Below are 27607 nucleotides of genomic sequence, written 5' to 3' on the forward strand. Positions count from 1 at the left end.
TTGTAGAACAGAGAAAACACCCAAATGGGAACATTGTAAGTGATTTTCATTTGTTAAGATTGCTTCAGCAAGTTATTAAATAAGTACAGATACGATGATACAAGACAATACCTTTGTTTTGGTTTCACATCGGACGTCTAGCTGTTTCACACGCAGTGAGAGGTAACCAACAATCCGTTGCCCTATGCACCAAGGCAAGAAGTGGCAACCAGGCTCCAGGACCTCATTAAACTTCCCAAAAGTTTCTTTGATAGCAACAGTTGACTGATCAACCTGCACTAAACCCAAAACGCCACCCATGGTTTATCTGCACAATGGAAAAGATAGTAATTAAATAAAGTTCAGTGAAGTCATAAATGTCGACTGTGCAGACTGCAAAGGCAAAGATGAATTGTTCATCATCCAAGGATAACCATCAATAAGACTACAGGTATATGGCGTGCTAAACTTGTACACGTTGTGGTTCACACATTACAGGTGGCAACCTTGGCCAGTACATAACATTTCATATTATCCTACTTCAAGCAAAGAGTATTACAAATAGGGTTCGTGACCAATTTGTAATACCATTACAAGTTGAAACAGTGAGACCTCTGAAAATACATGCATAAATTCATGATGCAACACATGCTTTCAAAACCAGTTACCATAAGACAGAACAAAACAACTGAAGAAAAATCCAGACAAATATAACTACGAAGTACAGCTTTGCCAGAATAACTAGGTACAGATTGGTGAATTGTGAAAGAAATAAACCAAGTGCAGTGGGTGACTTAAATCAGAGGTGAAGGGGCCACTTGGTTGGAATTCCTGGGAGCTAATAGGTGCTACCTCCGATCCACAAAAAGTGTGGCAGTTGTGAACTAACCCCAGTTCAAGACTGGGGAACTTATTTTGGATCGAATGGTACAAACTATGGAGAGATACAGCCATACGAATACATGACAACTCAGGCTAGCCCGCAAGACGACCGCGTAGGGGTTTAATTACCAAAGTAATCTGACTACCAAGCAGCTTAAAAATCTGCAATTAGACACTGAAAAATCAACTATTATTTCACAAAAAACCCCAAAATTCCGCAATCTACTCTTTAATGGCCTGCTCGCAAATTCAAGGGCCTGCAAACTATAACTACACCTAAGAAGCGATCAAGAAAGCACGACGCATAACACATCACGATCGATTACAACCCACAGGGGCGCACATGTTGGACGAAACCACGATACCATCAGGCAATTGATTGAGCAATCGACCAAATCCTTCTCTTATTTTCAAAGATCACCCTCTGCCATCTGAAGCAGGGCCACTCCCTCTCAGTAAAAACTAAGAATTTGCGCAAAATTGCAGCTATGTTCCACCGATGGGGACCTACAAGGGGGGAAATCTTGCGACCGGCGGAACACAAGAAGGCGAACAACAAAAGACATGGAGAGAGCCCATCTAGAAAACCTAGACGGCGCGCAATGCATCAATCTGATCTACCGCGTAATTCCGACGAGAGACGGGGGGAAGAGATCGGTCACCCTGAGCTGAGCCTCGGCGAGCAGGGAGATGAGGGAGGAGTGGGAGGATGGTTTCGCCGGAAGGAAGGTCGTTGGGCGCCTGGGGTTTTCCGCTTCTTCAGCGCTGGACCAGAACCCTCCTGCACTGGGGATTGTGGCTGTGTGGCGTATATATACGGGCGGCAGCAGAGGAGGAGGCTGATGGACGGCTCAGATCTTGCTGTGCCCATCTTGTGGTCTTGATGGAGCGGATGGTCTAACAGATATACATATATCTTTTCCCTAGAAAATAGGTCAATAAATGTTTTCAGCCATGTAACAAGAAATATATCCCTTTCAAAAAAACAAGATAATATATCACACCAAAAACATAACCATATCGTAGGATAACCATTTTTTGCGAAAATATAAAAGGATAAGTTGTTATAGGAGTATACAATATATGGGAGGCAGGGGAGGCGGCGGTTCAACAGTTGGCGATGTTTATTGGAAGATATGTAATCTCCGTAGAACTGTTTTTTTTACAGGCAACACATAACAACTGTTATGGTTTAGTTGGTGAGGAAAAAGGAACTGAAACTCGAGGATTACTTCTAAAACATGTCACGGACATGTGGGCTCTATATATACTAATGTATCAAGAGGGTAAAAGACCCAGTCTGCAAATGCTCTTCCTCGTCCTTTGCGATTGGGAAGTGCCGATCTGCGTAATACCGAAAGTCCTCTTCTGCTCCTGATCTCAAATAAGCTCGGGGTGAATAGTAAAATTAAAGAAATGAAGAAAAAAATGTGACCAACTTTGACAAATGTATTTGTATACTTGCAAATTTTCATCACAAAATGACATTTAGGTCATGAAAAAACAAAATCGATACTCCAAAATGCTTTCAAAAATAGAATTTTTTTTGCAGCATCTTTTTTTTGCAACGACTTTCATGAATGTCCTTTCATGATAAAAAAATCAAGCACACAAAACATTTGTCAAAGTTTACCACATTTGTTTGGAATTTTTGCATTTGTTTACCATATTTTGATTTACTGTTCATCTGGGAGCATTTGAGCTCGGGAGCAGATACTCCACATTCTGTTTACTTATTTTTTTTCTAAAAAGGGGCTCCTTGGTTAAACAATTATTTTTTATATTTTTTAGAGAATATAGCTTTATAGATTATTAAGGAAAACGCTCACACTCAACCGACTGATAATTGATCGTGTGTCGGTCACCAAGGTATTTGTTGCGGTGGCAACACAGGGCATGTTGCAACAATCAAAAAACGGCTGGCATGTTTGCAAAGGCGGGTGCAACATGTGTCATGTTGCAAACCTCCAAGCACCAGAATGGCTCATATTGCAAACACTCGTGAGCTAGGTTGAAGAGGTCCAAATCGGACGCATGTCGCGCAATGAATCCAACAACTCTGGAGGCGGCTGATCTCTTCCGTGCGGAAGTCGACTAACGCTTTGCACGTGACATAGATTAATCATAAACACACTCATAACAAAATAAAAGAAAACTCTTTTGTCCAACCTAGCTATTTGGCGTGTAATTGTATTATTTCTAAACTTTAGAAACCTTGAAAACTGGTAGCAAATTCAACGCCACCGTAGCTTCCAACACCACTTGCAAAATGGAAAACGTGTCATTTTTCATATCCTTTAACATACCTACCACCATGAAGCAATCCTATCAATCCGTGTCGGCTTGCATATCCAGTCCGTGCATAGGCATATGCTTTCAAGACAATCTAGCGCTTCCACTTCTTCAATGTTGAAGCATCCTGGCAGGACTCAACTCGATGAGAGTAGTACTTCAATGTGTCCATTTCTGACTACCTGTGCACGCCACTCCATCTACTTGGTTAAAAGTTTCATCCGTATTAATTTTCACCCAACTCCACTAGAGGCGATGTCCAATATCCGACCACTTATCTTTCGCAACAGAAAGAATACCGAACATATGCATTGACAAGTTCCTTGCCTTTTGTATATCAACTATCAAGCACTATACCCATGTTTAGCTCCGAGGAGAGAATCAACATAGTTTCCCAAGAACGGCTTGGGTGCAACAGTGGTGAACTCTTCTTTTGAAGAAATTGATATCATTCCTCATGTACCATGCTCTCCAAAAAGTAGGAATACCTATGATCTGGTTGTGGCGATGACACGGTCTAATAATAGGAGAAGTGGCCAGTCTTGGTCAGTACGCGAAAAACCCTCATTGGTCAAAAAACGGCTAGATTTCCCTCATGAAATAATGCAAGACGCTTGCCTGTGTGCACCTTACGACCGCATGGAACCTATCCTTTCCTCCGGACCATAATGCATCCTATGACATGGACGAGAGATCTGCTATACCCAACGTTCACCGGTCAAGAGAGTGCAGCCATTGCAACATCCGTTATGTGGGCCGTGTGGAGTAACCGAAACAAGTACACACACACAAGGAGATTAAATACCAACCCAACTGCTCAATGGAGGTCATAGAAGAGCTAATTAGAGCATTGGACGTGTCGTCCAAACCCCGGGTACCAAAGCCGAGGAGAGCTATTTGGAGACCACATGGGACGGGCGTGGTGAAGCTTAACACCATGTTTATGATTAATCTATGTCGCGCGAGATCACAATGGACCCTTCATTGCAGGGAGGTGGTGTGCTCAACATTTGGGTGTCACTGATCCTTTTTTTAGGGAAGGCCATCATGGCTAGCTTTATTGCAAAATTAAACCGGAATTACATCATCCAGAAGTTTTGGAATGACACAAGCTGGGGGATCATCCGTCCAGCTTCTACTAATCTTATTACAAAAACTATGACTAGCTAGCACATGAGCTGCTTGGTTCAAAGTACGACTACAATGTTTAAAGATAACCTTCCCAATAAGCATTGAAACATCTACACATTCCGCGAAGATGACCGCCGCTGCGTCCCACCATCTGGTCTGCCCCGAGCAGTTTTCGATCACCATTGTCGAGTCTGATTCTGCCTCCACTCTAGGAAAACCAAGAGAATTTGCAAACGCAAGTCCATCCCTCATAGCTAAGGCCTCCGCGGTTAACACATCCGCTGCATGAGGTAAAAATCTGCAATGGGCTGCCAGAAAATTACCTTTATTGTCCCGAATCACAGCTGTTGTTGCCCCAGCGTGCTCATTTTCATAGAAGGATGCGTCTACATTAACTTTCACAAATTTGCTACTAGGTTTCAACCACCTCTGAACATGGTTCTATTGGACTTTTCGGTTAGCTTCATTGAAATTGTTTGCAATCGCCATTATTGACATAGGCCATCTTTGGGGTAGCGGGGGTGATCCATTGTGTGTTAACTCACGCCGGATCCACCATAGATACCATCCTCCAACAGCAATAACTTGTTTAACATCTAGGCTCGGTTTCAAAGGCATTGAGTGATCAGTCCTTAACAGTAATGTTTCCAGGATCACCGACCCTGATTGCTCGACCTGAATTGCCTCTTCAATGATCTCTGATATTCCCAGATTTCTCCATAACTCCTTTGCATGCAGGCATCCAAATAGAAGATGCTTAATATCCTCGGTCGCCCCATGGCAAACTGGGCATCCTCCGTCAGATCCAACATGCCTGTTCGCTAGTATTGATTTTAGAGGAATTATTCCATGTAGTGCCCTCCAGCAAAATATAGCAACTTTGCATGGAATATTGAGTTTCCAAAGTTTAGTCCAGATTTCTGGGAGCTGAGAACTAGCCGGACTCGCCAATCTATTTGCATGTGTTTGGGTAGATCGTTGCCATTGGACTCTGTACACCGATCGGACTGAAAAAAAACCTCTTTGTTCAGGATACCACGCAATAAAATCATCAAAGGCATTATTATTGATTGGTATCTGCAAGATTCTTTGCACGTCAACAGGGTTGAGTATAGATCTCATCAGCTCCTCATCCCACGTTCCTGTAGAAGGATCAATTAACTCGTTAACTGAAGATAGTATAGAATGACCCCTGCCCGAGATCACCTTTCTATCTGGACTTGCAGGTACCCACGGGTCGTTCGAGATGTTTACATTTTCTCATGTTCCAATGCACCAAATGTACCCTAGTTTGAAGGTCTCTAGGCCCTTCATCACACTCTGCCATGTAAACGATGCCCCTTTCTTCAATGTAGCTTGAATTAAATTGCTATTCGGATAATATTTGGCCTTCAATACCCGGGCACATAGGGTATCTGGATTCGTGATTAGGCGCCAACATTTTTTCGAGAGCATAGCCAGGTTGAAGGAATAAAGATCCCTAAAACCCATACCCCCCCCCTCATTTTTTGGGTAGCACATCTTCCACCAGGTATACCAATGCATCCTTTTATGATCCTCCTCATTTCCCCACCAAAATTCAGCAATCAAGTCAGTAATCTCCTTGCATATTCCCTTGGGGATACAAAAAATAGACATGGCGAAAATAGGTATTGCTTGAGCAACAGATTTAATGAGTATTTCCTTACCACCGGTGGACAACTGTTTCTCCATCCATCCTCTTAATCTTTCCTTTACTCTTTCACAGAATTGTCTGAAGCAGTCACTTCTATCCGCCCTCACCATCGCTGGCAATCCAAGATATTTGTCAGATAGGGCTTCTGTATCAATGTTCAAGATTTGACATATCTCAGCCCTGGATACCACGGAAGTATTTGGACTGAAGAATACACTGGATTTTGGCAAACTCACCATCTGTCCTGAACTTTGGCAATAGGTTTCTAGAGCATGCTGTAAGGAAGCTGCATTTAAAGTATATGTTGTCATAAGCAAGGAGTCATCAGCAAATAAAAGATGTGATACTGACGGTGCATTTCTGGACACATTGATCCCTTCAATGCCACCAGCTTCTTCTTCATACTGCAATAAACTAGAAAGCCCTTCCGCACATAACAGGAACAAATATGGGGAGATGGGGTCTCCTTGCATAATACCTTTGGAAGGAGTAAAGGCTTCTGTCTCTTGAGAGTTAAACCTGACTTTATACCTGAAATAAGTTACACATGCCATCATCATCTCAATCCAGTGTTCATGAAAACCCAAGGCTGTCATCATGTCATGCAAAAAAGACCATTCAACTCTGTCATACGCCTTATGCATGTCCAATTTCACTGCACATAGACCACTCCCAGCTCTCTTGTTCTTAATCTTATGCACACATTCATAAGCTATCAAAATATTATCAGTTATCATCCTCCCTGGCACAAAGGCGCTTTGTGTTGGCGAGATAATCTCCGGTAGAATGTTCTTCAGCCATAGGGACAACATTTTAGAGATGGTTTTATATAGAACATTACATAGACTTATAGGGAGAAATTGAGTTACCATCTCTAGAGACTCAACTTTCGGGATCATCACGATTACCGTTTCATTCCACTCCTCGGGTATCTTTCTTGAGTTGATAGCCTGTAACACTTCGCTGGTTATATCATCCCCAATTATGTGCCAGAATTTCTTGAAAAATATGGCATGAATACCATCTGGACCAGGAGCTTTTAGATCCCCAATGCTGAACACTGCCTTTTTTCCATCTTCAGCAGAGAACGGTGCTAAGAGAAAGTCATTCATTTGGGGGGTGACCTTTGAATGCACTTTTTGTATTAGGTTCGGGTCAGTGTGTAGTGCTTCAGAAGTAAAGAGAATAGAAAAGTAACCGTGAATATGTGAGTTTAATTCTGGGATACCTTCCAACCATCTTCTTGAATCATCTTTTAACTTTTTCACATAATTTCTCTTCCTCCTAGCTGAAGCAAAAGCTTGAAAGAAGCATGTATTTCGATCACCACTCTTAAGCCATGTGGCCTAGGACCGCTGCATGGCCTGTATCTCTTCTAACTCTAAGAGATGTTCAATCAATTCTGCCAATTCCTTCTTTCTTGCATCAGCCGCATCCCCCATCGGACCTGCCATGACTTGTTCCATATCCCTCTGAGCTTTGCGTAATCTTTTCTTCGGTTTCTTTAGCACTCTCTGGTCCCAATCATGAAACTTAGCATGCATCAAATTTAATTTCTCGGCTATACCAGACATACCCGGCAATGCACCAGCTTCCGACCAAGCTTCCGTAACTAGGTTGCAGAATTCCTCTTCCCGTAACCATCTTGATTCAAATCTTTTCGGACAGGCGCTACCCCTACTATTTCCCATACCATCGTAATAGGAAGTGTTAACTAGTAGTGGTCGGTGATCCGAGTAATTGTACTCCAAGTTTTCAAGAGCCGCATGAGGGAACAAATCTGCCCAGGCCTCATTTACTAGGCCTCTATCTAGTCGTTCTCGAATCCTTCCATGGTGCCAAGTAAACCGATCTCCGATGAAACCAAGATCGTGTAGCTCACAGTCATCAATAGCCCCCTGAAACGCTTGCATGTACTGAGTAGGGCGAGGGTTTCCGCCCTCCTTCTCATGAAGAAACTGAATTTCATTTAGGTCACCTATTAAGATCCAGGGAAGGCTATTGTTTTGGTGCAATTGCCTCATGCGGCTCCAAGTCAAGTGTTTATTTGCCCATTTGAACTCTCCATACATTCCAGTTAAGCGCCATGGCACATTGTTGAAGGAAATATGCCCTAGAGGCAATAATAAAGTTATTATTTATTTCCTTATATCATGATAAATGTTTATTATTCATGCTAGAATTGTATTAAACCGGAAACATAATACATGTGTGAATACATAGACAAACAGAGTGTCACTAGTATGTCTCTACTTGACTAGCTCGTTGATCAAAGATGGTTATGTTTCCTAGCCATAGACATGAGTTGTCATTTGATTAACGGGATCACATCATTAGGAGAATGATGTGATTGACTTGACCCATTCCGTTAGCTTAGCACTTGATCGTTTAGTTTATTGCTATTGCTTTCTTCATAACTTATACATGTTCCTATGACTATGAGATTATGCAACTCCCGTTTACCGGAGGAACACTTTGTGTGCTACCAAACATCACAACGTAACTGGGTGATTATAAAGGTGCTCTACAGGTGTATCCAAAGGTACTTGTTGGGTTGGCGTATTTCGAGATTAGGATTTGTCACTCCGATTGTCGGAGAGGTATCTCTGGGCCCTCTCGGTAATACACGTCACTCAAGCCTTGCAAGCATTGCAACTAATAAGTTAGTTGCGGGATGATGTATTATGGAATGAGTAAAGAGACTTTCCGGTAACGAGATTGAACTAGGTATTGAGATACCGACGATCGAATCTCAGGCAAGTAACATACCGATGACAAAGGGAACAGCGTATGTTGTTATGCGGTCTGACCGATAAAGATCTTCGTAGAATATGTAGGAGCCAATATGAGCATCCAGGTTCCGCTATTGGTTATTGACCGGAGATGTGTCTCGGTCATGTCTACATAGTTCTCGAACCCGTAGGGTCCGCACGCTTAAAGTTCAGTGACGATCGTAATTAGGGTTTTTTGTGTTTTGATGTACCGAAGGTTGTTTGGAGTCCCGGATGTGATCACGGACATGGCGAGGAGTCTCGAAATGGTCGAGACATAAAGATTGATATATTGGAAGCCTATATTTGGATATCGGAATCATTCCGGGTGAAATCGAGATTTTACCGGAGTACCGGGGGGGTTAATGGGCCTACATGGGCCCTAAGGGAGAAGAGGAGGGCCGGCCAAGGAAGGCCGGGCGCCCCCTCCCCCCTAGTCCGAATAGGACAAGGAAGGGGGGGCGGCGCCCCCCCTTTCCTCTTTCCCCCTTCCCCTTTCCTTCTCCAACAAGGCAAGAGGGGGGAGTCCTACTCCCGGTGGGAGTAGGACTCCTCCAGGCGCACCCCTAGGGGCCGGCCGCACCTCCCCCCTCCCTCCTTTATATACGGTGGCAGGGGGGCACCCCATGACACACAAGTTGATCTTCGTGATCGTTCCTTAGCCGTGTGCGGTGCCCCCTTCCACCATATTCCACCTCGGTCATATCGTAGTGGTGCTTAGGCGAAGCCTTGCGTCGGTAGAACATCATCACCGTCATCACGCCGTCGTGCTGACGAAACTCTCCCTCAACACTCGGTTGGATCGGAGCTCGAGGGACGTCACCGAGTTGAACGTGTGCAGAACTCGGAGGTGCCGTACGTTCGGTACTTGGATCGGTCGGATCGGGAAGACGTATGACTACTTCCTCTACATTGTGTCAACGCTTCCATTGCCGGTCTACGAGGGTACGTAGACAACACTCTCCCCTCTCGTTGCTATACATCACCATGATCTTGCGTGTGCGTAGGAATTTTTTCGAAATTACTACGTTCCCCAACAGTGGCATCCGAGCCAGGTTTTATGCGTTGATGTTATATGCACGAGTAGAACACAAGTGAGTTGTGGGCGATATAAGTCATACTGCTTACCAGCATGTCATATGGTTCAGCGGTATTGTTGGATGAAGCGGCCCGGACCGACATACGCGAGACTGGTTCTACCGACGTGCTTTGCACACAGGTGGCTGGCGGGTGTCAGTTTCTCCAACTTTAGTTGAATTGAGTGTGGCTACGTCCGGTCCTTGCGAAGGTTAAAACAACACCAACTTGACAAACTATCGTTGTGGTTTTGACGCGTAGGTAAGAACGGTTCTTGCTAAGCCCGTAGCAGCCACGTAAAACATGCAACAACAAAGTAGAGGACATCTAACTTGTTTTTGCAGGGCATGTTGTGATGTGATATGGTCAAGACATGATGCTAAATTTGATTGTATGAGATGATCATGTTTTGTAACCGAGTTATCGGCAACTGGCAGGAGCCATATGGTTGTCGCTTTATTATATGCAATGCAATCGCACTGTCATGCTTTACTTTATCACTAAGCGGTAGCGATAGTCGTGGAAGCATAAGATTGGCGAGACGACAGCGATGCTACGATGGAGATCAAGGTGTCACGCCGGTGACGATGGTGATCATGACGGTACTTCGGAGATGGAGATCACAAGTACAAGATGATGATGGCCATATCATATCACTTATATTGATTGCATGTGATGTTTATCTTTTATGCATCTTATCTTGCTTTGATTGACGGTAGCATTATAAGATGATCTCTCACTAAATTTCAAGATAAAAGTGTTCTCCCTGAGTATGCACCGTTGCCAAAGTTCGTCGTGCCCAGACACCACGTGATGATCGGGTGTGATAAGCTCTACGTCCATCTACAACGGGTGCAAGCCAGTTTTGCACGCGCAGAATACTCAGGTTAAACTTGATGAGCCTAGCATATGCAGATATGGCCTCGGAATACTGAGACTGAAAGGTCGAGCATGAATCATATAGTAGATATGATCAACATATTGATGTTCACCATTGAAAGCTACTCCATTTCACGTGATGATCGGTCATGGTTTAGTTGATTTGGATCACGTGATCACTTAGAAGATTAGAGGGATGTCTTTTTAAGTGGGAGTTCTTAAGTAATATGATTAATTGAACTTAAATTTATCATGAACTTAGTACCTGATATTATCTTGCTTATCTATGTTTGATTGTAGATAGATGGCCCGTGCTGTTGTTACGTTGAATTTTAATGCGTTCCTTGAGAAAGCAAAGTTGAAAGATGATGGTAGCAATTACATGGACTGGGTCCGTAACTTGAGGATTATCCTCATTGCTGCACAGAAAAATTACGTCCTGGAAGCACCGCTAAGTGCCAAGCCTGCTGCAGGAGCAACACCAGATGTTATGAACGTCTGGCAGAGCAAAGCTGATGACTACTCGATACTTCAGTGTGCCATGCTTTACGGCTTAGAACCGGGTCTTCAACGATGTTTCGAACGTCATGGAGCATATGAGATGTTCCAGGAGTTGAAGTTAATATTTCAAGCAAATGCCCGGATTGAGAGATATGAAGTCTCCAATAAGTTCTATAGCTGCAAGATGGAGGAGAATAGTTATGTCAGTGAACATATACTCAAAATTTCTGGGTATCAAAATCACTTGACTCAACTGGGAGTTAATCTTCCTGTTGATAGTGTCATTGACAGAGTTCTTCAATCACTGCCACCAAGCTACAAGAGCTTCGTGATGAACTATAACATGCAAGGGATGGATAAGACGATTCCCGAGCTCTTCGCAATGCTAAAGGCTGCGGAGGTAGAAATCAAGAAGGAGCGTCAAGTGTTGATGGTCAACAAGACCGCCAGTTTCAAGAAAAAGGGCAAAGGGGAGAAGAAGGGGAACTTAAAGAAGAAAAGCAAGCAAGTTGCTGCTCAGGAGAAGAAACCCAAATCTGGACCTAAGCCTGAAACTAAGTGCTTCTACTGCAAGCAGACGGGACACTGGAAGCGGAACTGCCCCAAGTATTTGGCGGATAAGAAGGATGGCAAGGTGAACAAAGGTATATGTGATATACATGTTATTGATGTGTACCTTACTAGAGCTCGCAGTAGCACCTGGGTATTTGATACTGGTTCTGTTGCTAATATTTACAACTCGAAACAGGGACTACGGATTAAGCGAACACTGGCGAAGGACGATGTGACGATGCGCGTGGGAAATGGTTCCAAAGTCGATGTGATCGCAGTCGGCACGCTACCTCTACATCTACCTTCGGGATTAGTATTAGACCTAAATAATTGTTATTTAGTGCCAGCGTTGAGCATGAACATTATATCTGGATCTTGTTGGTGCGAGACGGTTATTCATTTAAATCAGAGAATAATGGTTGTTCTATTTATATGAATAATATCTTTTATGGTCATGCACTCTTGAAGAGTGGTCTATTTTTGATGAATCTCGATAGTAGTGATACACATATTCATAATGTTGAAGCCAAAAGATGCAGAGTTGATAATGATAGTGCAACTTATTTGTGGCACTGCCGTTTAGGTCATATCGGTATAAAGCGCATGAAGAAACTCCATACTGATGGACTTTTGGAATCACTTGATTATGAATCACTTGGTACTTGCGAACTGTGCCTCATGGCCAAGATGACTAAAACGCCGTTCTCTGGTACTATGTAGTTCGATGAATGTTGAGACTCGTGGCGGATATCGTTATTTTCTCATCTTCACAGATGATTTAAGCACATATGGGTATATCTACTTAATGAAATATAAGTCTGAAACATTTCAAAAGTTTAAAGAATTTCAGAGTGAAGTTGAAAATCATCGTAACAAGAAAATAAAGTTTCTACGATCTGATCGTGGAGGAGAATATTTGAGTTACGAGTTTGGTCTACATTTGAAACAATGCGGAATAGTTTCACAACTCACACCATCCGAAACACCACAGCGTAATGGTGTGTCCGAACGTCGTAATCATACTTTATTTGATATGGTGCGATCTATGATGTCTCTTACTGATTTACCGCTATCGTTTTGGGGTTATGCTTTAGAGACGGTTGCATTCACGTTAAATAGGGCACCATCGAAATCCGTTGAGACGACGCCTTATGAACTGTGGTTTGGCAAGAAACCAAAGTTGTCGTTTCTGAAAGTTTGCGGCTGCGATGCTTATGTGAAAAAGCTTCAACCTGATAAGCTCGAACCCAAATCGGAGAAATGTGTCTTCATAGGATACCCAAAGGAGACTGTTGGGTACACCTTCTATCATAGATCCGAAGGCAAGACATTCGTTGCTAAGAATGGATCCTTTTTAGAGAAGGAGTTTCTCTCGAAAGAAGTGAGTGGGAGGAAAGTAGAACTTGATGAGGTAATTGTACCTGCTCCCTTATTGGAAAGTAGTACATCACAGAAACCGGTTTTTGTGACACCTACACCAATTAGTGAGGAAGCTAATGATAATGATCATGAAACTTCAGATCAAGTTACTACCAAACATAATACATGATAAATGTTTATTATTCATGCTAGAATTGTATCATGATAAATGATAAACCGGTATGACCTAAACGGCAGAATAATAAAGTTATCATGCTATAATACACCTAGAGGCGATAATAAAGTTATTATTTATTTCCTTATATCATGATAAATGTTTATTATTCATGCTAGAATTGTATTAACCGGAAACATAATACATGTGTGAATACATAGACAAACAGAGTATCACTAGTATGCCTCTACTTGACTAGCTCATTGATCAAAGATGGTTAAGTTTCCTAACCATAGACATGAGTTGTCATTTGATTAACAGGATCACATCATTAGGAGAATGATGTGATTGACTTGACCCATTCCGTTAGCTTAGCACTTGATCGTTTAGTTTGTTGCTATTGCTTTCTTCATGACTTATACATGATCCTATGACTATGAGATTATGCAACCCCCGTTTACCGGAGGAACACTTTGTGTGCCACCAAACGTCACAACGTAATTGGGTGATTATAAAGGTGCTCTACAGGTGTCTCCGAAGGTACTTGTTGGGTTGGCGTATTTCGAGATTAAGATTTGTCACTCCGATTGTTGGAGAGGTATCTCTGGGCCCACTCGGTAATGCACATCACTATAAGCCTTGCAAGCATTGCAACTAATGAGTTAGTTGCGGGATGATGTATTACGGAACGAGTAAAGAGACTTGCTAGTAACAAGATTGAACTAGGTATTGAGATACCGACGATCGAATCTCGGGCAAGTAACATACCGATGACAAAGGGAACAACGTATGTTGTTATGCAGTCTGACCGATAAAGATCTTCGTAGAATATGTAGGAGCCAATATGGGCATCCAGGTCCCGCTATTGGTTATTGACCAGAGAGGTGTCTCGGTCATGTCTACATAGTTCTCGAACCCGTAGGGTCCGCACGCTTAACGGTCGTTGATGATATAGTACTATGAGTTATGTATGTTGGTGACCGAATGTTGTTCGGAGTTCCAGGTAAGATCACGGACATGACGAGGAACTCCGGAATGGTCCGGAGATAAAGATTTATATATGGGATAGTAGTGTTTGGACTCCGGAAGGGTTCTGGAATTCACCGGAAGGGGTTCCGGATGTTTCCCGAAATGTTTGGGTATGAGAACACTTTATTTGGACCAAAGGGGAAAGCCCACAAGGTTTTTGGAAAGCGCAAAAGGAAGTTTTGCGGAGTCCAGGGGCTAGACGCCAGGGTCCCTGGCGTCTGGGTCCAGACGCCGGGAACCCTGGCGTCTGGCCCTGGAGTCCGAGAAGGACTCTTGCCTTTCAGGTGAAACCGACTTTGTGGAGGCTTTTACTCCAAGTTTCGACCCCAAGGCTCAACATATAAATAGAGGGGTAGGGCTAGCACCCAAGAGACATCAAGAAACACCAAGCCGTGTGCCGGCAACCCCGTCCCCTCTAGTTTATCCTCCGTCATAGTTTTCGTAGTGCTTAGGCGAAACTCTGCGGAGATTGCTCTTCACCAACACCGTCATCGTGCCGTCGTGCTGCCGGAACTCATCTACTACTTCGCCCCTCTTGCTGGATCGAGAAGGCGAGGACGTCACCGAGCCGAACGTGTGCAGAACTAGGAGGTGTCGTGCTTTCGGTACTTGGATCAGTCGGATCGTGAAGACGTACGACTACATCAACCGCGTTGATAAACGCTTCCGCTTACGGTCTACGAGGGTACGTAGACAACACTCTCCCCTCTCATTGCTATGCATCACCATGATCCTGCATGTGCGTAGGAATTTTTTTGAAATTACTACGTTCCCCAACACCACGGCCTCTACCACCATCAGCCAATAAGAAATCTCCCCATTCTAGCTTGGTCACGTCGTGTTCCCCAGTTCCACACTCTTGGTACCAATGGCCCATCATACCGCAATGCCCACAGAAGATGGGTAGTTTTTCATACTGGACCTGGTAATAGTCAGTAACCTCCTTCTTTGTGATCCCTACAAACCGGATCAGTTTCTTTGTAACATCAAGCTCCACTCTGACTCGGACAAATTCGCCTGCAAAACCTGCTGGTAGGGTAGTCTGTATATCTAGGACTTTCCCCATCTTCCTGCACATCCCTCTTATTGCAGCCGGTATGAGATAATTATCCGGTAGCTTCATGATTCTTGCCCAAACCGTTATCTTATCAAGAACAATGGATGTTGGGTTCGTAAACCCATCGTATTCTGCAATCAGGAGGCCGTGATCCCGAAAGAGCCATGGTCCCATGTTCATTGCCGTATTCCAATCACCCAAGCAGCCAAATTGCACCGTGAACAGATTGTCTTCAATCCTGCGCCATCGTGGTTCCTTCGCTGGATTCCATGCAGATCTCATGTCGGCATAGAGGGCAGATGGGCTAAACCCCTTGTCTGTGTGGACCTTCGCAATGGCTAGCCACTTTTCCGCCACTTGTTCCTCCTGGAACTCCTCCTCCCACACGAAGTGATCCTCTTCGTCTTCCTGCAGATCCATGCGTTTCAGAAGATCCTCGATTTGTTCCTTCCTAGGGCGTGATCCGCCCCCCTCTTCCTGAGATGCCATCGCGAGGTCACCTCGAGAAACCCTAACCCAACGTGGGAGAACAAACCCTCCACACGTACGAGACCACCAGACAGAGCCGAGCACTGACTAGAGAAGTTCGCCGGGGAGGGGATTGAGGATCGTTGGACGGAGATAGTTGACTCTTGGCGACGCCGCCGCCAGAGGAACCCAAAACCCTAACGAATAGGGGAGTAAGACATCCAGAGGGGAAAGAAACGTTGATTGCCAGAAGTACAACGAGAGCCCTTTTTGTTTGCGAAGCCCTGGCTGCTGGGATGTTATGTTGTTGTTGTTGTTGTTGTTGTTGTTGTTGTTGTTGTTGTTGTTTAGGGATGGGATGTTATGTTGTTGACGGTTGAGAAAGGATGGACGAGGAATCAAGGATCAAGATAGAATCCGGTTGCCAAACTTTTGTGGATGATTTGCATGGAGGAAAGGATCGGCCGACTAGGGGTCCTGTAATCAGAGAGACGCACGCTTATCTCTCACATTTTCAGGGGTTTGAGATGAAGTTCAACGGAAGAGATGCAAATGAGATGGCCGATACTTTAACAAAACATGCCCTTTTATTCGCAAAAAAAGAAAAAGAAAAAACATGTCCTTTCCGTTGGCATGCAAAGTGCAACAATTGATGTGATCCCTGAATTCTAGAGCGCCATCATGCACTCGGACTCGTACGCTTGCTGAATGAACAAATGCCTTCAAGGGGTGTACCAAAAAAAAAAAAGTAGAACAACTAGGAGTAGCTAGATTAGCCGCCAGACTCCCGTCCCGGTTCGTTTGTGTCTCCGAGGCTTCCGTTGCGAACTCGTAGGCAAAAAACCTTGCAGGATTGGACTTGTCAGAGCGCGCTTCGCCCAAAGCCGAGGACCGTGCAAGGTGCGGCGCAAGCGCAAGGAAGCCCCGAGCTTGACATCCACAAGGAGGAGACCTGCACGCCTTTGCCAGTGATCCATTAATCAATCTCATGTGACTCTTAACCCATTAGCCGTCAGGCAGAAATCTCAAGCCTGACTCACCGGCGGAGAAGTTCGTATGCCAAATCTGTAGTTAACATTTGATGCCGATGGCACTGCGGTGTGCGAGCCGAGCGGCACCATCCGCGCAACTCCATGGGGACAGAACTGGAAGACTTTGCCACTGGCAACCGCAACCGGGTCTTCCTTCCATACCAGTATACCACCACCACCTCCACGGCAGTTCATCGGAGGCTGCAGATTCTCTTCGTCTTTTCATTCGTTTGGGGCAGACAGATGAGAAAGAAAGCGATGGAGCCGTGCGATAATAGAGCCGGCTAATCAGGGAGGAACGTTCCATCAGCTTCACCGTCCATCCCTAGCCCCTGGACCTAGCGTTCCTCAGGCGTCTAAAATGGGCGCTAGGAGACGAACGCCCCAACCACCACGGTACAATGGCTAGGCTAGCCAATTCTATCTTCTTGTAGACGTTGCCTCCTTCTGAGGCGATGCTTTGCTTGCTTGGTACAAGAGCAGGATAAATGTCCTATCCTATCTCTCTCTATACGCAAGAAGCAAGCGAGGAAATGGAGTCGAGCTCATGTGACCGCAGACTGCAGCACTTGTACGCGCACAGCAATACGAAAGATACCTACGAAAACGCGTGCGTGCGTGCCAAGCCAAGGATGACTGATTGGCTGCCCTGACTTGCCATCTCTTTTCCAAGTGGCACATGGACTGTTCCCCAAACAAGTGCCACCCGAGGGAGGACGAAGAGCAACTTCACATCATTTTTCCAAAGAGATGTATAGCAGCATCCAGTTGAGATTAACCTTCAACGCAAAGCATCCACGAGAGATATCTCAACGCCTACATCTTCTTTTTCCACCTATATCTTCTTCACATGTCAAATCTACACGACACACAGACATCAATTCATGTCGCACAACAATGTTCACACGCGGCACCTGCCGCCCCGACCCAAGTTCCACCACCCCGAGAGACTCTAGGTTCGACCAGGATTACCAAGCGACGCGGAGCTATGGTTATTTCACGTTCGGCTTTGGTGAGTAGCGAAACGGGGACGCGCGGGGGCCATCAGACATGCTCCTCATCGGCTGCTGCCCGTTTGCGCTTGCGCGGGCAAAAGACCCGTGCACCTTGAGGCTATGGCTGTTCCTGCCGTTCATGCTGCTCGAATGTGCCATCCTCTCCGCTTGCATCGTCTGGTAGAAGTAGGAGGAGCTGGCCATGTCCTTGAGGTTCAGCAGTGGCTTGAGAGCTTCAACCACTTGGCTCATCAGCGGCCGGGCTTTGGGGTCCCGGCTCAGGCATGCGCGTGCCAATTGTGCTGCCTTCTGGGCACCTTTCACAGAGAAATTGCCCTCCAGCCGAGGGTCGACTAGCTTGTAGAAACGCTGTCTCTCTCCTAGGAGGGGGCGCGCCCACTCCACAAGGTTGTGCTCGCCGTTTGGGCGGTTCTTGTCCATTGACCTTCGTCCTGACATCATCTCAAGCAGCACCACACCGAAGCTATAGACGTCACTCTTTGATGTCAAATGACCTGAAAATACGTATGAAAGCAAGTAACATTAGAACAAACATCGCGGAACTGACCACTATAAGGAAAAGGCATCTATCTCAAAAATAAATAAATAAAACTTTAATTGAACTATGCAACCAAGCAGCATTCCAGTATCAAGCACCAACAATGCCTTAAAATTAAGAAGACACTGGGATCTGCATTAGCAAAATACTTCCTCCGTAAACAAATATAAGACGTTTTAGATATTTCAATATGGACTACATACTGACTGAAATGAGTGAACAAATACACTAAAATTCGTCTATATACATTCGAATCAGAAAAGAGTTAGAACGTCTTATATTTGTTTATTTATGGAGGGAGTAGTTAATGTTGGTAGATTAGCGCATATTATTTTTGCCAGGAAATCAGTTATACATGAGTACATTAAGGGTTTCTAGCATGAATGGATAGATGCACTCAAATTAGTTACACCCGACAAAGCCGAGAAATTGCTCAAACTGTATGCCTGTATCCTGCCACTTACCACTATCCAACAAGCATCATTTCATATCTTTACGTCAATAACAACGATCATATGATGCATAGTAACCTACACAGGTACTCCAAATCTAGCTAACTTGTTTCTGTAAGTATCTTTCACTCTTCCAGAGCTGGCAAGTTATATCTGATGAAGCACTTACCTGTCATGACATACTCTGGAGCTGCATAACCATAGGTTCCCATTACTCGAGTAGACACATGAGTCTTGTCACCTACAGGACCATCTTTGGCAAGCCCAAAATCTGAGAGCTTTGCATTGTATTCCTGCAAGAGCAACATGTACATGTATGAACAGGATGCAACTATGTGAGTCATGTGATGCGCAATGAAATAAATTCAATGATTCGATACTTACCGAATCTAGCAGTATATTAGATGTTTTAAAATCACGATAAATGACTGGTCTTTCTGCTTCTTCATGAAGGAAGGAAAGACCCTGTGCTGCCCCAAGAGCAACTTTCATTCTGATGGACCATGGGAGAGGAAGAGACCCTATATATGAATCAAAATTTATGTAAGCTTCAAATTTCCACGAAATAATTAATATTTTCCAACTGAGTGATGCAATGGGCAAACACTTTGGAACATGTTATCCTCAAAAGAAAACAATGATGAACAAAACGGGACAAAGGCTCTATGAAAATTTTAAAGCTTCAAGGGCTTGAGAACTGGTCAGTACATACTTCTGAATAGATGATTATCCAAACTTCCGCGCGGCATAAATTCATATACCAGCAATCTTTGGTCATCTTCAACACAGTATCCAATTAATTTGACCAAATTGGGATGGTGAAGGTTACCAAGGAAGTCAACTTCTGCCTGCAAATAGAATATGGGGGAGAATCATTGGGAGTCCTAATGAAATTGGATAGTGAAGATCAAAATAAACATAGCTTGAAGTAACAAAGCACATACCACCCATTCCTTGTGCCCTTGAAGACCATCATGATTGAGCGTCTTGACAGCAACTGTAAGACCTGTACCAGGTTTCACAGGCGCAGTTCCATTCTCTTCGATCCACCCTTTAAACACACATCCAAAACCCCCTTCACCGAGAAGACTCTCGGGTCGGAAGTTCCGTGTGGCACATTTTAGATCACTGAATCCAAACTTGCGCAACTTGGAGGAAACCTTTATTTCCTCTCCAGCTTTAGATGCTGATGAACTGCTCTCAGCATTACTAGTAGATGTCGAGCCTGAGACTACTGACACAACAGGTTGGTTCCTGCTACCATGTTCTGCTGACTTTTCTGCTGTTCCATGCAATGGATAACAGTTTTAGTATACCATAATAAGATAAGAATGTCCCCACGGTAACAATAAGAATAAACATAATTTCAATCTACACAGCCAAGTCTGAGGTATCCCTGAAGGACAGCGAAGTGTAATTTTAACTTTTAAGAATGGGGCATACAGAAACACATACTAAATACAACTAACTCATATAACAATAGCGAACTCCCTAAGAGATGTTTTGGTGCTTGGGACTCACAAGATCTGTTCATCAACTATAATCCGATGTCTAGAGGAAGAGGTACTGGTAGAAATGTATTTTAAGTTGTAGCACATGTACCAACTTCAAGAATAAAATGATATTTTAAATACGCAACTCCATGTATACCCACAAGGCCACAAATATGAATCTAAGTAACCGAAATAAACCTACATATTTCTATCACTGCATTACAGAAGAGCAAATTAGAAAAGCTGGCAGACACAACTAAACGACCTTGCAAGTTGCTGTGGTTACTCACGCTCTTGATTAGAAAGAACTACAATTTCTGCCAGCTTGAAGAAGCAAGTAGTAATGCGAGGATGTAGGTGGGAAATCGGAGCATAGATGCATTAGGAGAGGCTCAACAGAAATGCTCCAAGTGACTATTTGACAAAGAATGGCAGTATTGGACTTCCTTTTTTAGAAAAGCAGTGCTGGACTTGGAGAGGCTATTAATTACCAACTTAATCTTGTTTACAATACGCTCACACCAGGATGCCATTTCACATATCAGTTGCTGGTATCGTTGAGTGCAGATACCTGGTCGTACCTTTCAAGAATCAAGAAACATCTCTCTCCTAAATAAATACCTAGTTGAATAGGCAACCATTTAATCATAATTTTCCAATAGAAGAAGCAGAGATAGGCTTCTCCTTCAAATACCTAGCTGAACAATCTACCCTTTTTTTTACAAAATTCGGAAAGAAGAAATAGAAATAGGTTTCTCTGAAGGAGAAGGGGTTCACTGACAAAGGTTAATAAACATGACAGAAATACGGACCCATATGCCAACTGGAGTCCTTTCTCGTAGCTCTACATCATGCTTTAGCTCATGATTTTAGTTCCAAGGCATAAGTACAAACACAAGGCATATATCCTCGAATTAGAGGAAAATTAAGTAGCTGGCTAGATTCGGTCCTTATATCATCCGGTACCATGTTAATATGTAATTTCTTCATGCCTAAAATTCTGAAATAATCTAGTTAGCAAGTGGAAGAGAATCAACTAAGGACTGTTTGGTATTAAAGTTGTTACTTACCCAAACCACTGTTCTTGTCTACTTTAGATTACAAACTACATAAAGAGGTCCGTTAGGCCCATATGATAAACATTGTACCAGAATTAGCACTGGCCAGCACAAGCCTAACATAACTAACTAGATTTCACAGCATGGCATAAAAATGCAAAAGTAGACCTAAATTATCTACTCCCTCCGTCTGGAATTACTCGTCGAAGAAATGGATGTATCTAGACGTATTTTAGTTCTAGTTACATCCATTTTTATCCATTTTTGCGACAAGTAATTTGGGACAGAGGGAGTATCTGAGATCACCACTTATTGTCTGTAAGAAATAGTTTGCCACTAGCTAAACCAATAGGGCTTCATAAAGCAGCTATATTGATCTCTCATGCATTCTAAATTATACATTTCCATCTATGGATGAAGCAAAAAGTCTTGATGAATATGATTTGAGAAAGCGGTTACTATTTTAAACATCAGACAGGGGATGATCAACAAAATCAGAGTCAGGTAGGTGAGTGACATTATATTATCAAGTTATCAACATCCATTGTGATTGATTGTGCATCATTCTCATTAAATTGTTACAGGATTTAGTGCAACCTGTGTGAAGCAACAACATACCATGCTATTCTAAAAATAGATACTCATGAAAGCACTCATGCCACTAGTCCCACATGTACACTTGCTATTCCAGAATCCCACCCTTCAATTTCACATTAATTAATTAGGTGATGACGACATCTGAATCTCAGCTAGAAATACGGTGCTCAATGTTCGGTAAAATTCACCAACTATTTCACGATTAATGTGTTTTGTCGGCTTGTCATACTACTAGGACATTTCTACATTCATTGCTTGACAACGTGGCTACGACCAAAGATTATTGTGCCCAGCTGCACTAGTGCACTCACACATAGTTCACTCAACTGTCCAGCAATTTTACCACCAAAACAGACACATCCTCAGCATTAAAAATCTAACGAACTGTAACCGACTAACAGACTAACAGCTGAGCTAGAACATGCAAAACTGCATCAAACCGAAACATCCAAAACGACATCGTGAACGTGGCACACGTCATCACCATTAACAGAATAACAGTTCAGCTAGAAATGCGGTGCTAAATATGCAACAGAATACTAGAATTCGCTAAGTATTTCACAATTTATATGCTTTGTTGGCTTGCCATACTAATTGCTAGTACATTCATTTCTCGACAACGTAGCAACGGCCAAAGATTTTTGTGCCAAGCTGTACTCACATGTAGTTCACTCAGCTCCACAGCAATTTAACCGCCAAAACACACACATCCTCAGCATTATAAGAATCTAACAAACCGTAACCGCCGACCAACTACGACATACATTAATCAAACCGAAACATCCAAAACAACACGTGACCGGCGGCGCACGCTCGCAAGCATTAACAGCCTAACGAACCATAACTGACAACCAACTACGGCATCCGTTACATGGAATCTGAATCTGAACATCCCAAAGCGACACTGTGGAAGAGGCACACACCATCAGCATTAACAACCTAACAGGCTAGTATAGGCCATGACCAACTAGGGCATGCATGCATTGCATCAACCGCAGACATGGAAAGCAGCACCGCGCGCGCGCGAGAGAGAGAGACATTACCGCCGTGCGTGCTGGCGCTGCTGGTGGAGGTGTCGACCTTGGAGCGCGGCTGCGGCGGGCAGTTGCCCATGGGCCACAGCCGGATGCAGCACCCGGTGGCGACGCCGGCGTCCTCCTCGCCGCCCTTCCGGGGCATGCGGCGGCCGCGCCTGCTGCTGCGGCGGCACCATCCCCACCTCTCCCGCTCCTCCTCGCCCGAGCTCTCCCACCCGTCGAACTGCCCCAGCTCCGGCGGCGCGAGCCCCATGGGCTACCACCACCTCCTCCCCCTCGCGAAAAGAGCCTCACGAAGATCCCGCCGCCACACCTCCGAATCGCGTCGAATCAGCTCGCTCCCCCGCACGAGCGCCACCAGATCGGCCTCAGGGAGGACCAAACACCCACGTCCCCCACACGCAGCCGCCGAAACCCTGGCACCCCACGAAACCCAGCGCCTCCGCCGAATCCCGTCAAATCACACCAATCTCCAAGCACCAGCGAGCCATCCGCGCCGAACCACCGCGTCTCCCCCGGCAGCACCCCCGCCTCCGGACCACCGCATGAGGCGCCCACCGCGCAACCGAAGCAGGAGGCGCGGATCGCCCGGACGCGGCGGCACACCTTCTCGCTCCTCTCCGGCGGCGGCCTCCGCAGCAGCGCAGCAGCGAGTCGGGGAGGGAGAGAGAGAGGGAGAGGGGAGTGGGGAATAATAATAAGCGAGAGAATAATGGATGGATTGCGCCGAGAGGGAGAGAGGGACAGGGCAGCGGAGGAAAAGCACAGATGTTCCTCGCGAGCTCGCCCCTTTTTTTCCCCTTTCGCGAGCACGTGGCCGACGTGGCCGCCTTTTCCAGCGTGCGGCCGCACGGCCCCGCCGCGCTGCCGACGCGGCCGACGACGTGTGCGCCGACGTGGCCGGCGGCTCTGCGGAGTGGGACCGGGACGGACGGGCCTCTGCCTGGCATTCCTTCCGAAACTGGTGGCAGCGCCATGATTGATTGAGACGGATGAGTAGTTGCGTTTGGTTGAGCTGTTCCCTGCAAAGTTTCTTCTTAGCCGTCACGCAGAAGCAGCAACGTGATGGCTAGTTTATGCATGCGTGAATTTCTTCTTGCCATTTTCGGCTCTAAAGTGTAGTATAGTACAGTAGGCATGTACTTCTTTTCTAAAAAAAAGTTTCAGATTTGTTATAAAGTTATAATTAGCAATGCAAACCACCTCAAATATAGTAAAAATGACATCGACACCTCTAGACCATCAAACAACCGCTGCCGCTGTTAGAACGAGCCGCGGACGCCATAGTTGTCATGTCGGACTCTTGAATATATCTGAAACAACCAATAAATCTCACCGTTGCGCATGCAAGATGAGAAAATTTTAACCCAGACAACAGGAATCTACGCCGAAGCTTCGTCTACAGCGTTTCGATGGACGAACTCGAAGAGGATCGAAGCTCGAAAGACAAACTCAAAGAAGAAACTTGTCATCCGCCCAAACGCCCCACATGAGTAGATTAAAGAAACTAACTTTAAAAAAACTAACTTCATTTGCAAAAAAAAAACTTAAACTGCTACCGGGAGCAAAGGCACCGAGATTTATCTTTTCATCAACGACTGCCGAAGCGGCACGTAGAGGGAAGACAAATCCACAAACTCATTAAGCTTGAAGAGAAAAGTTTGCCCTAGCCGTCTGAAAACGCTCAAAGCAAAAGTCTCTGGTAGGCACGTACATTCAGCTCGAAAAATTCTCGTTGACTGAGGTGGCATGTTCACGTGGACTCTCCTCCTTTCTCTCACGTGCACCGGCAGCCAGAGGCTGTGTACGTTTGACCAGCCGAGCCTCCTGAGACCAAGTCAACAAACAGGAAATTCGAACCACGCTCACATGCATGTCACAAAATTGAAATGATCACCGTCAGAGCAAAGAACCAACATGTAAATTGTAATACTTGGTTCGAGGAGTACACTGTTAGTCGTATGATCGCACATGTCACCTATGCTTACGCCGTAAATCACGGTCTTTGATCAACCTATTATAGCGTCAAATATCTGTCGCGCCTGTCGGTTAACTCTCCGTGTGTGTCTGCTTGCTCGTTTGCGTTTGTTTCATTCTTTTGTATAAGAGACTCATCGTTTTTTATTGCGGAAATAATTCTTGTATTACCCAATCAAAGATACAATCACGCTTAACAACGTTTAAAACGACCTTTGGTCCCGACCCAAGCCATACAGCAGTTCGGCATTGAGTCCTCCCAAAGTTTGTCAAAACATGACTAGAGAAATTACAACCACGACGGATGTGAGTAATACAAGAACTACGTTCAGACATGTTTTCTTTTATCTTTTGTGTCTCCACTCTTCAACATATTCAGAGTTTGGTCGTTATTTTCTACCAAAGTACGAGTGTTTGACAAAAAACTACCACAATTGGGGCTTCCGTCCCACAGAACTACCACTTTTTAAAAGAGGTTGATAACTACCAAAAATTGAAATCGCGTGACTAAAAACTACCAAGTCGACGGAACGACCGTTTTAGAGCCTTTAAACCTGATTCTGACAGCAGTGGCCCACATGTCAGGTGGACGACAGCGGTAACGGCTAACGGCGCTCGCGCACAGCCGTTGGTCGCACCTGGTCGGACCAGGACTAAGCTGGCCGACCAGGCCGCTCGTCCCCACCTGCTCCCTCACTCTCCCCTGAGCTCACTCCCCACTCTGCTCTCCTCTGCTTCTTCTCGCTCTCCGGCGACGCCACGACCATGCCGTCCTGGCCCAATAGTAACGAGACCTCAGACGACGATGGCGAGTTCATGAGCGAGTTCAGCAGCATGCAGATGGAGTATTTTGTAAGTCAGCTCACTCTATCATCTCCTCTCCTCTCCTGTGTGTTCTAGGATTAGGGTTAGGGTTTGAAGATAATTGAGATTTCTTCCATTTAAGTTCATATATGTGAGTTGTAGTTGATACATATATGTTTTTGCTGCTGCAGCAAACTCCTCACAATGTGATAGACCCTAGCTTCTATGGGCTTGTGACTGAATCTGATAGAAGCTGCATCCTGCACAGGCAGAGGGCAGGCAAGTTTGTGACATTTGAAGGCACTGACTGGCAAGAGATTCATAGGATGTGCTACTGAGGTAATGGAACAAGTTGGTGTGGATTTGATTAGCTTGATTTTCTGCTATGTAGTGGAAACAGAGTAGCGTTTAGTTGTTGTTTTTCTGAATTTTCCTTAAGTGTGAAAAATATATGTATGTCTGAATACTGTACTTGTAGCAGAGAGCACTGGAAACATATTGATGTGTTGTATTTTTAGTATAGAGCTAGCTAGTGTAGCTATGTATATCATTAGTGTTTATGATTTGTTATTCTAAATTTGCTTGTTACCTGTGGTGTTCACTAAACAAATAATTTGATTTTCAGGATGGTGTGAACTGTGGTATTCTGGAGTGGGTAGATGCCCCCTGGCCTGTAATTCTGCAAAGGTGCTTAACCAAGCTCTGGGATATGTATCATGAGTAGAACCTTGGTAGAGCCTAGGATAATGAGGCTCATGGGACAGAGGTTGCAAAACTGCAGAAGGAGCTTGATTCTCTGGCCAATCAGTATAGCCAGCTGGTGGATGATGTGTCCAAGTTGTTTGATTATCAGGATGGAATGAAATCTCATGACATGGATTGCACAAGCCAGGCAATCAATGAACTGAAGGAGAAGAAGAAGCAACTTGAGGAGCAGGCAAAGACCGAGCCTCAAATGGAGAAGCTTAAACTCAAAAAAGAACAGAGGTGCATCCTTCAGAGTCAAGCTGATATAATCCAAAACACAAGGAAGGTCATGAAGGAGATAGAGGTGGATAGAGACCTCCTTAAAGAAGAGAAGAAGAAGCTGGAGAATGTCATTGCTGAGCTCCTGAAGGTTGGTCATGGGTGCAGGAAACATTGGACAAGATCAAGGAAGTTTTAATGGAGGAGTGAAGCGGCAGCTCTGGTTGGTAAGTATATATGAGGCCTATATATATATAACTGGCCCTGCTATGTTATCTGATGCAAATATGCATCTTAGCTATAATACTAGATATGAACTGCCTATGAACTGTCCTGGTTTCAGATCATTTTGGGGATTTGTTTTGTGGTGCCCATGGCACTACATGTGATCTGTAATGCTTTAAGATATTAACTACCTATGAACTCCAAGTTGTAATGCCAAGTATGGATAATAAGTTAGCTTATGAACTATAATCCATGATGATGTTAAATTTCTATATTTGTTATCCTAATCTGTTGCATCCCCTACTGACCTATATATAGCACATAGATAGCACATAGAATTATTTGATCTTGGATACACCAGGGATAGCACATATTATCTATAACATAGATAGCACATAGTCTCTCTAACATAGATAGCACATACATGCAAATCAAGTTTCAGATAAACATAACTGACGATACTGAACTTGTGAACACTGACGAAACTGAATTAGCTAACACTAATTTTAGAGCAGGTTTCAGAGATAGGTTCACTTAGGCAACTTAAAAAACATTGGATCTACTTCTCATCTTTAGGATTTGCTAA

The 27607-nt window shown here is 44.4% G+C and overlaps 1 protein-coding gene and 1 long non-coding RNA gene across 2 annotated transcripts; both read right to left on the bottom strand.

Annotated features, from left to right (window-relative positions):
• Positions 1-237: 237 nt before the first annotated feature.
• Positions 238-1699, bottom strand: LOC125509212. The gene is made up of 2 exons (XR_007284004.1): positions 1524-1699; positions 238-307 (listed from the first exon to the last, which is right to left on the bottom strand). It is a non-coding gene; the product is annotated as an uncharacterized LOC125509212 (long non-coding RNA).
• A 15878-nt stretch (positions 1700-17577) lies between these two features.
• LOC125509211 (serine/threonine-protein kinase PBL34-like) lies at positions 17578-23794 on the bottom strand. The gene is made up of 6 exons (XM_048674124.1): positions 23056-23794; positions 19809-20146; positions 19577-19712; positions 19249-19385; positions 19034-19157; positions 17578-18368 (listed from the first exon to the last, which is right to left on the bottom strand). The coding sequence occupies exons 1-6, from the start codon at positions 23300-23302 to the stop codon at positions 17851-17853; spliced, it is 1500 nt and encodes a 499-aa protein (XP_048530081.1). The 5' UTR covers positions 23303-23794; the 3' UTR covers positions 17578-17850.
• Positions 23795-27607: the final 3813 nt, after the last annotated feature.

This window comes from Triticum urartu, chromosome 5 (assembly GCF_003073215.2).
Source record: "Triticum urartu cultivar G1812 chromosome 5, Tu2.1, whole genome shotgun sequence".
NCBI classification, from domain to species: Eukaryota; Viridiplantae; Streptophyta; class Magnoliopsida; order Poales; family Poaceae; genus Triticum; species Triticum urartu.

Bases quoted from the DNA above. Each gene is read 5' to 3' on its own strand.
- LOC125509211 (XM_048674124.1), bottom strand. From the start codon at position 23,302: ATGGGGCTCGCGCCGCCGGAGCTGGGGCAGTTCGACGGGTGGGAGAGC. The intron at 19,386-19,576 runs GTATGTACTGAC...ATTCATATATAG, and splicing joins GGATAATCATCTATTCAGAA to GGTCTCTTCCTCTCCCATGG. The intron at 19,158-19,248 runs GTAAGTATCGAA...TTGCTCTTGCAG, and splicing joins CTAATATACTGCTAGATTCG to GAATACAATGCAAAGCTCTC.